The sequence below is a fragment of the Lagopus muta genome, chromosome 6 (assembly GCF_023343835.1).
Source record: "Lagopus muta isolate bLagMut1 chromosome 6, bLagMut1 primary, whole genome shotgun sequence".
NCBI classification, from domain to species: domain Eukaryota; kingdom Metazoa; phylum Chordata; class Aves; order Galliformes; family Phasianidae; genus Lagopus; species Lagopus muta.
In genome coordinates, this window is record NC_064438.1 from 54785027 (window position 1) to 54796411 (window position 11385).

At 52.5% G+C, this 11385-nt stretch overlaps 1 protein-coding gene across 1 annotated transcript; it reads right to left on the reverse strand.

Annotated features, from left to right (window-relative positions):
• Positions 1-8698: 8698 nt before the first annotated feature.
• On the reverse strand, positions 8699-10880 carry LOC125694839 (inositol 1,4,5-trisphosphate receptor-interacting protein-like 1). The gene has a single exon (XM_048948621.1). It carries the CDS (start codon positions 10852-10854, stop codon positions 9400-9402), a length of 1455 nt encoding a protein of 484 aa, XP_048804578.1. The 5' UTR covers positions 10855-10880; the 3' UTR covers positions 8699-9399.
• Positions 10881-11385: the final 505 nt, after the last annotated feature.

Genomic DNA, 11385 nt, shown 5'->3' on the forward strand with positions numbered 1-11385 from the left:
GGTCCCAGAGGGTTGGAGGCTTGCTGATGTGATGCCATCTACAAGAAGGGCCGCAAGGAGGATCCGGGAAACTACAGGCCTGTCAGCCTGACCTCGGTACCAGGGAAAGTTATGGAGCGAATCATCTTGGGTGAGATCACACGGCACATGCATGGCATCCAGGGGACCAGGCCCAGCCAGCACGCGTTCATGAAAGGCAGGCCATGCTTGATCCACCTCATCTCCTTCTATGACTGGGTGAGCAGCCTGGCAGAGAGGGAAAGGCTGTTGATGCATCTACCTAGACTTCAGCAAAGCCTTGGACACGCTCTCTCGCAGTATTCTCCTGGGGAAACTGGCTGCCCGTGGCCTGGACAGGTATGCCCTTCTTTGGGTACGGAAGTGGCTAGAGGGCCGTACCCAATGGGGAGTGGTGAATGGAGTTAAGTCCGGCTGGCGACCCATTTCAAGTGGTGTTACAACTTGTTGCACGTCAGATAGAATCAGTATAAGTGGGCAAATGTGCTAGAGTATCACTAGGGGCATTATTATGTACTGACCCCCGAGAAACAACAACCTGCAGAATCACAGAATTGTAGGCTCTAGAGATCGAGTCCAACCCCCCTGCCAAAGCAGGTTCCCTACACCAGGCTGCACAGGTAGGCATCCAGGCAGGTCTTGAACATCTCCAGAGGAGACTCCACCACCTCCCTGGGCAGCCTGTTCCAGTGCTCCATCACCTCACTGCAAAGAAGTTCCTTTGCACATTTGTGTGGAACTTCCTATGCTGCAGCTTATGTCCGTTTCCCCTTGTCCTGTCTGCATGTACCACTGAAAAGAGACTGGCCTCACCACTATGGCCCGCACACCTCAGATATTTATAGACCTGGATCAGGTCCCCTCTCAGTCGTCTTTTCTCAAGGCTGAACAGACCCAGTTCACTCAGCCCTTCCTCATAGGGGAGATGCTCCAGGCCCTTCACCATCTTTGTGGCCCTCCGCTGGACTCTTTCCAAGAGATCCCTGTCTTTTTTGTACTGGGGAGCCCAGAACTGGACACAGTGCTCCAGATGAGGCCTTACCAGGGCAGAGCAGAGGGGGAGGATCACCTCCCTTGACCTGCTGGCCACGCTCTTTTTAATGCACCCCAGGATGCCATTGGCCCTCTTGGCCACAAGGGCACACTGCTGGCTCATGGCCAACCTGTCATCCACCAGGACACCCAGGTCCCTCTCCACAGAGTGCCCCTCCAGCAGCTCATCTCCCAGCCTGTATTGATGCATGCAATTATTCCTCCCTAGGTGTAAGACTCTACACTTGCTTTTGTTAAACCTCATCCGGTTTTTTTCTGCCCTGCTCTCCAGCCTGTCCAGCTCTCGCTGAATGGCAGCACAGCCTTCAGGCGTGTCAGCCAATCCTCCCAACTTCAAATCATCAGCAAACTTGCTGAGGGTGGCCACTATCCCCTCATCAAGGTCACTGATGAAGATGTGGAACAAGACCGGATCCAGCACAGACCCCTGGGGGACACCACTGGTTACAGGTCTCCAGCCAGGCTCTGCACCACCAACGACAACCCTCTGAGCTCTGCCAGTCAGACAGTCAGTTCTCAACCCACCTCATTGTCCACTCGTCTATCCCACACTTCCTCAGCTTTGTTATAAGGATGTTGTGGGGGACAGTATCAAATGCCTTGCTGAAATCAAGGTAGACTACATCCACTGCTCTCCCCCTATCCACCCAGCATGTGACAACAACATAGAAGGCCACCAGGTTGGTCAAGCACGACCTCCCCCTGGTGAACCCGTGCTGACTACTGATAACCTCCTCTTCTTCCAGTTGTCTGGAGATGGCATCCAGCACAAGCTGTTCCATCACCTTTCCAGGGACAGAGGTGAGGCTGACAGGCCTATAATTACCCGGATCTTCCTTCTTGCCCTTTTTGAAGACTGGAGTGAAAAAGAGACAGAAAGAACATGGTGGTGGTGAACGTGATAGGCAGTGCCAGCAGGGCGTCCCCTGCTTCAAGGTGCACTTTTCCTCTCTCACCCATCACAGATTCCCTCTTGTTTTTATTCTTCTCAGGGTCCGAAGGGTATTTACACACTGCATCCACATGGCCAGTGCATGATACAGAGCCCAAGTGGAACCTCTGCTTGCAAAACAGAATAAACTATCAAGGTTAGCTCACTTAGCGTGCGCCTTTGTCTCAGGTGCTGCATGGTTTATTTTAAAAATCCTGATTAGGGCGATGACAGTTAATTATTCTATAATATAGGAATCCCTTTGCCTGGGATTCCTTTCCAGGTTTTGTCTTTGCAAATCAAGAAAAGGCTAATTGATAGGCTGATGGCATCATAACTGAGCGCTACTAACACATTAAGAGAGCTATTCCCGTAGATTCCAGCATCAGTAACATTAAATCTTGTTTAATTTACATTCAGTCTACTACTAAAATAAAAGAAGCATACAACAACAAAGATATCGCCTAATAACTCTAATTCTTGAGACTGCATTGATAACACAGGAAAATCACCCACTATATCATGCCACTACGACTGTTGCAATTTGCAATACAAGTTACAAAGCAATACCAATAACTAAGAAGCACACAATCCCAGACATTATAGTCTTTATAATGGATGCTATTTTCTGCCTTGAGATGACACTGAATGTATCGTGCTGGAACCCACGTAGGGCCAGTGCCCCTGGAAACATAAGCATATCCACAACCCCAAGTTATCAGTGGTAAGGGACCTTCCCAATGCCCTGTGGCCATATTCTGAACGTTGACCATTGGCCGTTCCTTGAGCACTGGGGAGGCCCCAAAATGATGATCCCCACAAGTTGTATCTGTGTAATCACTATTCAAAAAAATTCAGCACAAGCAAAGCCTTATGCAATCTTTCTTGTGGTGTATCTCCCGTGTTCCTTTTTTGTTCATTAAGAAGAGATTTCAATGCTAGATGAGTATACTCAATGATAGCTTGTCCAGTGGGAGAACGAGGAATGCCTGTAATACGCCTAACCCCCCCATTCCTGGAGGAAAGTTCGTGTGTCCTTAGAAGTATGTGCAGCTCCGGTGCCGTCTTCAACCCAGCAAAGAAGCACCAACGGCCGACGGGGCGGCGGAAGGCAGCGCCACGGCGAGCATCGGGGGTGGAGCCGAGGGCAGCAGCGAGGGGGGCGATGGGGGAGGGTGCGATTTCTCTTCTCCGCGGTCGGCGGGGGGTCGGAGCCGCGGCTCGAATCCGGAGCGGGGTTGCTTTGTGCACCGAGGGGCAGCGGCGGGGGTGGGAGGGAGGGCGGTGGGGAACAGTCGGAAGAAATTCTTCCTTGTCGAATTTGTTTAAGCCCTTCCGTGGTTTGGTGCCAAACAGGTAAAAGTTTAGCGGCCGTTCTGTCTTTAGTAATAGAAGCTTTCCGGAGTTTTGCGCCAAGTTCGTCCCAAAGCTCTCCATCAGAAGAGAATCCAGTTTTCGGGAATTCAGGGACATTTTTGCTTATCCATTTGAGAAAAGTAACTAACGCTGCGGTAGATACAGACTGCTTCTGAAACGTTAAAACTAACCGTAATGCTGCAAGATTTACTTGCTGCTCCTTCGTTAGCCAGCTGCCCGCAGTTCCCGCCAAAGTCTCCGCGGTTGGGTCGGGCGGTGCTGCCGGGCCGGGCTGGCTCAGCCCCACACGGTGGGCGCCATTTGCAGCGTCTGATGCGCGGACTCAGATGTAAATGATCGAAATCGTTTATTACAAGTTCTCACATCACTTGTATACCTTCACAAGTTTTCTAGCTTTCCCATCCACCTTTACATTCAAGAGCGTTGGTTCTACAAAACACTCTTCAACCGTTCACACAGGCGCTTATCCAGTCAGAGCCGTGAGACGTTCTTTCTTCTTCCAGAGGTGCCCTTAGTTCTCATGCTGTTTATCTTGCTCCACAGCTTCTGCACTGAACAGTTTGTGTTGTATTCCCACAGACCCCTCCTCCCAGCTTCTTATCATAGAATCTTCTTATCACAGAATAGAATTTGCTGCGGAGACCAGGGCAGGGAAGCAAGGAAGAAGAAAGCCAAAAAGACCGCCTAAAAGCTCTTTTTAAGGCTGTTTTGAACCAGCCAAAGCACTGTGCTGGTGCTGGCGGTGGCAGCAGCTGGCAGCTGGTGGGCGGGCTGCTGAGGTAGCAGAGGTGGAGCCGGCACCGCTCACTCTTATCTCTGTGATTAACCTTGACTCTTTTTTTTCCGTGAGGCTATAAGCGGCCCCTCGGTCCCGCCCACCTTCCGTACGTGGTGAAAAAAGGTGAAAAAAAAGTTGTTGCTGCCCACTGCTATCTGCTAACAGGGAGGGCGGGCAGTGTGTGAGCGCAGCCCCCGCTGCGCATTGCTGCACTCGTAAGTGTGGGAGGTGGGTCTTGTGGCAGGGCACGTAATCGTCAGAGACTGTAAGTTCAAACATGGTCTCTTCCAGACGGCGGGCTTGCTCCAAGAAGACTGTGGCAACCCAGACAGAAGGACTGCCCAAAACTGTGGCGGTTCGAGTCTCTGGCTGCAGGGAGTGCCTGAGTCTGCTGCTGCCGGGGGACGATGGGAGGGATGCCGCCTGTGTGAGGTGCGAGCAGGTGGATGAACTGCTCAGCCTTGCGGTGGAGCTTAGGGAGGAGGTGGAGAGGTTAAGATCCATTAGAGACTGCGAGAGGGAGACAGGTGGTGTAACACTCTGCGGGAAACAAGCAGAGATTGAACCCCCAGCCTGTAGTGGACTCTCTCCCTTGCCGTAGTCAAACCAAGAGAGCTGACTTGAGGGGAGGGGCGGAATGGCAGCACGTCCCACCTCAGCGACGCAGGCGGCGCCCTTCCCGACCTACCTCGGTTCCTCAGGTGCCTCTAAGTAATAGGTTTGAAACCCTGGAATTGGAGGGTGAGGAGGCTGAGAATGAGGTGATGGTACAGCCTCCGAGATTTCCTAAGGAGAGGCGGTCGGCTCCACGCTTGAAGACCGCCTCTTCCGGTAAAGAAAGGAGGGTGATAGTTGTAGGTGATTCCCTTCTACATGGAACTGAGGGCCCGAGATGTCGACCTGATCCCACTCGGAGGGAAGAGTGCTGCCTCCCTGGGGCACGGGTCAGGGACATCTCTAGAAAGCTGCCTGGGCTTATTCGCCCATCTGACTACTGCCCCTTATTGGTAGTTCAGGTTGGCAGTGATGATGCTGCCAAGAGAAGCCTAAGGGCTATCAAGAATGACTTCAAGGGTCTGGGGAGGGTACTGGATGGTGCGGGAGTGCAGGTGGTCTTCTATCCCTTCAGTGGCGGGGAAGGACACTGAGAGGATCAAAAAAACCCTCCTCATCAATAAATGGCTTAGAGGCTGGTGCGGGCACAAGAACTTTGTTTTTTTGACCATGGGGCAATTTACTCGGCTCGTGGCATGATGGCTGCAGATGGAGATCACCTGTCTGCAAGGGGTAAAAGGATCCTAGAATTGACGAGGAGAGGGTACTGCTGGGACCTTATTCTCACTAATAGGGAAGGGCTTGTCAGGGAAGTAAAGGTCAGGGGCAGCTTGGGTTGTAGTGGCCACGAGATGGTGGAGTTCAAGATCCTGAGTGGAAGAAGTAAAGCAAAAAGTAGGATTGCTACCCTGGACTTTAGGAGAGCCAACTTTGATCTCTTCCGGGACCTACTTGGAGCTATCCCGTGGGCTAGGGTGTTAGACAGTAAGGGGGCCTGTGAGAGCTGGTCGGCATTTAAGCAGCTCTTCTTCCAAGCTCAGGATCAGTGCGTCCCTATGCAGAAGAAATCGGGAAAGGGTGGCAGGAGACCTGTGTGGATGAGCAAGGAGCTCATGCACAAACTCAAAGGAAAGAAGAAGGCCCATGAAATGTGGAAAAAGGGTCTGACTACTTGGGAAGAATACAGGAATGTTGTCAGGGCCTGCAGGGATGCAACGAGGAAGGCTAAAGCCCGCCTGGAATTAAATCTGGCGAAGGGGATAAAGGATAATAAAAAAGGCTTTTTAAAGTACGTTAACAGTAAAAGGAAGACTAAGGAGAATGTGGCTCCCCTGCTAAGTGACGGGGGTGTTCTGGTAACCGGGGGATGCTGAGAAGGCGGAGATATGAATGCCTTGTTTGCTTCTGTCTTCAGCGAAAAAGCTCCCGCTCGGGAATCCAAGACCCTGGAGGTTAGTGAGAGGGTCTGGGGAATGGAAGACCTCCCTTCAGTCAGGGAAGAGGTGGTCTGGGAGCACCTAGGCAACATCAATGTTCACAAATCCATGGGACCCGATGGGATGCATCCATGGGAGCTGAGGGAGCTGGTAGAGGTGATTGCTGAACCGCTTTCTGTCATCTTTGAGAGGTCTTGGAGGACAGGGGAGGTGCCTGAAGACTGGAGGATAGCCAATGTCACTCCAGTCTTCAAAAAGGGCAAGAAGGAAGACCCAGGCAATTATAGGCCAGTCAACCTCACCTCTGCCCCTGGAAAGGTGATGGAACAGCTTGTGCTGGATGCCATCTCCAGACAACTGGGAGAAAAGGAGGTTCTCAGGAGTAGTCAGCACGGGTTCACCAGGGGGAGGTCGTGCTTGACCAACCTGGTAGCCTTCTATGTTGTTGTCACATGCTGGGTGGATGGGGGGAGAGCAGTGGATGTAGTCTACCTTGATTTCAGCAAGGCATTTGATACTGTCCCCCACAACATCCTTATAACAAAGCTGAGGAAGTGTGGGATAGACGAGTGGACAGTGAGGTGGGTTGAAAACTGACTGTCTGACTGGCAGAACTCAGAGGGTTGTCGTTGGTGGTGCAGAGCCTGGCTGGAGACCTGTAACCAGTGGTGTCCCCCAGGGGTCTGTGCTGGATCCGGTCTTGTTCCACATCATCAGTGACCTTGATGAGGGGATAGTGGCCACCCTCAGCAAGTTTGCTGATGATTCGAAGTTGGGAGGATTGGCTGACACGCCTGAAGGCTGTGTTGCCATTCAGCGAGAGCTGGACAGGCTGGAGAGCAGGGCAGAAAAAAAACGGATGAGGTTTAACAAAAGCAAGTGTAGAGTCTTGCATCTGGGAAGGAATAATTGCATGCATCAATACAGGCTGGGGGATGAGCTGCTGGAGGGGCACTCTGTGGAGAGGGACCTGGGTGTCCTGGTGGACGACAGGTCGGCCATGAGCCAGCAGTGTGCCCTTGTGGCCAAGAGGGCCAATGGCATCCTGGGGTGCATTAAAAAGAGCGTGGCCAGCAGGTCGAGGGAGGTGATCCTCCCTCTCTACTCTGCCCTGGTAAGGCCTCATCTGGAGCACTGCGTCCAGTTCTGGGCTCCCCAGTACAAAAAAGACAGGGATCTCTTGGAAAGAATGCAGCGGAGGGCCACGAAGATGGTGAAGGGCCTGGAGCATCTCCCCTATGAAGAAAGGCTGAGTGAACTGGGTCTGTTCAGCCTTGAGAAAAGACGACTGAGAGGGGACCTGATCCAGGTCTATAAATATCTGAGGTGTGGGGGCCATAGTGGTGAGGCCAGTCTCTTTTCAGTGGTACATGCAGACAGGACAAGGGGAAACGGACATAAGCTGCAGCATAGGAAGTTCCACACAAATGTGCAAAGGAACTTCTTTACAGTGAGGGTGACGGAGCACTGGAACAGGCTGCCCAGGGAGGTTGTGGAGTCTCCTTCTCTGGAGATGTTCAAGACCTGCCTGGATGCCTACCTGTGCAACCTGCTGTAGGGAACCTGCTTTGGCAGGGGGGTTGGACTCGATGATCTCTGGAGGTCCCTTCCAACCCCTACAATTCTGTGATTCTGTGATTAAGTCTGGAAAAGACCTCTAAGATCACCTAGTCCAATAGGCAACCCATTCTCATCATGCCCACTAAATCACATCCTTCAGTGCTACACGACTCTTTTATGTGAAATATTCCAAGGACGGTGACTCCACTACCTCCCTGAACAGTCTGTTCTAATGCATTACCATTCTTTCTGAGGAGAAATTTATCCTAATATCCAACTTGAACACCCCCTGGCACAACTTAGGACCACTGCCTCTTGTTCTATCGCTAGATATCTGGAGGAAGAGGCAGACTCCCACCTCATCGTAACCTGCACTTGGTGCTTAGTGGAATATACTGTGTGGTCTGTGCCTGACCTACGCCTGAATTAACAATGTGCCTACAAAGACTTGTGCCTCTGAGACATGGAGAAACGTGAGAGAAGCAAATTCCCAGCCAGTGTAGCTTGGCAGGCACCAGTGAACCCATCAGAGGTGTACCAAACTTAGGCTAATGGGAGTTAGCCGGTGTAGTTGAGGGGTTAGCTAAAATTTTTGTGAAGGTCAGAGTAAGAAGCAAATGCTGACCTCAGGGAGTGACGCTTCAGACCACTGCTGTTGTGCAAAGATCGCCCTGTCCTCAGGGAGAGATTCCTCCATGGAAACGGTGCACAGAGCACTTCGAGCCCAGCTCTGCAGCTGCGCTGCCAACATGGCGCAGAAAGGGGAGGGAGACAGACAAACTCAGAGCCATGCAGAATTAAGTCAGGGTCATCTCATCCAGATGGGCTTTCTGTGCCAAGTGTAGCCCACTCATCACAGAGAAGGTGAAGGCGATGTTCTTGGGCTACTTGACCCCTGCAAAATGGGGAGGAGCTAGGAAGGGATTCAGGTTGACAGAAAGTGTTTCCAAGCTTTTTACTAACACACCAAACATGGGCATACATCACGATAAAAACAGAAGGAAAAGGTGAATTTTCCTTGTACAGGATTTTAGGGATTGGCATGAAAGGCAGTACTGTGTTGTCCCAGGGTAGCAGTATGAATGGTGCCAGCCTACAGCCTGAGCAGGTGACGTCCCTCCATCTGAGTAATCTCCAGTTGCCCTTTCTCCTCCATGGGACTGCCAACTGTCAGCACAAGGGAGAGCCCAGGGTTTTTCTCAACGCCTGCTGCGCTTCTCAGCACCTGCCACGCTTGTCTCAGCGTGCTCCGCGTTTTGCTCAACGCACTCCAGACCGGCCAGTCTTCAAGTCAGGTTTAGTTTCAGGTCCCTGTTCGTTCTCTTTCCCGTGTCCCTGTTTGGGTGCCAATTGTTGCAAGAGGGCCTCAAGCTCGAAAGAGCTGCTGACTCCTTCGCTTTGGTGCGGAAGAAAAGACTTTAAGTGCTTACCATCTTTTACAGCCGCGCAACACAACAGTTTTCCCACGTAACCAAGACTGGTGACATGTGAGGGCTGGGCGATTGTGAGTGTATAGGTCTGGCTCAAGTTATTGTTGACTTTTGCCATTTATTAGAAATACAACAACCTTCTTTATCCCATAGGAGATGGCTGCCCCAGTTCACAGAAAACACCTCGGGGCAATTCCCAGTGCCTACTGAGCAGTGTCCTCTCATGTCCTGCGTGCTCGTCCGTGGGACAGTGCGTGTCTCTCATCTCCCATAGAGCAGCGTGGTTGTCAACCGATCATGCAGCTCCTCCAAATCGTGCTGCGCCCGCTCGTATTTGTCCGGTTCCTCCTCCAGGTGCTGGAACATGTTGAGCGGTGGGGAAGCTCGGAACTCTTTTGGCAAGATAATCTCCTTAGGCAACGAGTTGTTTCCTACGATGAAGTGGTCCAGGCGTTTCTCCTCCACGCAGCAGCACAGGTAGTTCAAGATGTCATCCATCCGCAGCAGGAAACTCCTCCCGTGCCACCTTTGCAAAGGAATGGTATTCAGGAGGTGCATGATCACTGTCTTCATGTCATAGATGGTAAACTTGAGGCTCGCCATGAGATAGCCACACAGTTGCAGATATCTGAGGTAGAATTTGCCCCCCCGGGGGTGGTTGGCTACATACTGCAAGAACTTTTTCTCTGCCACAACACAGCTCTGTGGCCAGACCGTGCTGGGGGTATGACGAAACACTATCTCATGGCTGCTCAGAAAGATGTCTGTATCATCCTGCTGGACGCCAAACACAAACTCAACGTAGAAGATTCTTTTGTTGACATCTCTCACATGAAGCCTGCAGGAGCGCCTGGACTTCACCGTGTCTATCTCCATGGTGAACTCTGAGACTTGCATGCGTTGCCAGGCGTTTTTGATCAGCTCCTGGAAGCAGCGGGCAGTCTTCTCCGCGTCTAAGTAGGACGTAGTGCAGAGGCTGTGCAGGAGGCTGGGCTGCTGACTTTTCAGCTCTTTGGCGGGGGTGTGGAGGAAGCACAGCATGCGCATCTCCTGCTCCCTCTCGCACGTGCATTCCAGCTCTACACGGATACGGGAGTCCGTTGCTGGTACCTCCCCTGTGGTGCCCAGATCCAGGTGGAAAGTGTGCCCACGGGGGGGCAACAGGGGCACAAGCAGGCTGAAGACAGGTACGTTTCTAACGGGACACCAGCCTTCGAAGGTACTGCCCACCTTGATGAGACGCTCTGGCACTGGATAGAAAGTATCTGATACCATACTTTGGCATATATCCATGACGCCACGCATCAGCGAGTACATCAGTTCACAGTCCTCTTGATGGCTTCGGACTGTCCAGAACACATCGAGAGAAAAGACACCGTCATCCTCCTCCTCCTCCTCCTCCTCCTCCTCCTCCTCCTGCTCCTTCTCACTGCTGGAGCTCTCATCACCGGTGTCTTCAGCTCTATAGAACTTTGAATAGATCATCCACATGAACAAATACAGAAGGATGGGAAGACAAAAAACAAAGCAGCGAAGCAGGGCTTGAGTGCCCATGCTCAGCGCCATGTTCTTCTCTTCTGTCTCCAGCAGCAGCTTTGTCATCTGCTCTTGCAGATACACCTCACGCTGCTGCATGCGGTCAAGCGTGTCCACATCCAAATCACCAACTAATGGTATTCTCTGCGCCAACAAGGCGAAGAAAAACGCCAAAGCCATGATCTGGAAGAGAGGAGAGAGGGAAGGTCAGTGGGGCTGGGTGGGAGCTTGCGCTGGGGTCAGGGAGGAGCAGAAGTGAGGGAGCTGGGGGGCAGCAGGGGCCGAGGCCGGCACTGGTGGTGACTGCCCGCAGAGCTGCTCGCAGGCTTCCTGAGCGCTCATTGCTGCCACTGCAGGCTCCCAAACCTCTCGCGGGCCGGCATTTGTGCCCGGCCCAGCACAGCCCTCCCTCTGCTGCTGTACTCACCGCTGGCCCAGGCCAAAGTGGAGCTGGGTGCCTGCAGACATCTTCAATACCAGCCCCGCACTGTGATGCACCGTGATGTCACAATGCCCCAGCCCCACCCTTCGGCCCCACCCAGCTGCCCTGGGTCCCATGGCCCTGCCATCGGCCCTGTTCTGAGGCACGTGGCCGGATTGAGCCCCCACGGAGCGAGCTCAAAAGAGGTGCTGACTCCTTTGCTTCGGTGCGGAAGAAAAGACTCTAAGTGCTTTGTATCCTTTACACCTGTGCAATTCCCAGTGCCTACT

Excerpts from the sequence above, each read along its gene's own strand:
- LOC125694839 (XM_048948621.1), bottom strand. The coding sequence starts at position 10,854 with ATGGCTTTGGCGTTTTTCTTCGCCTTGTTGGCGCAGAGAATACCATTA.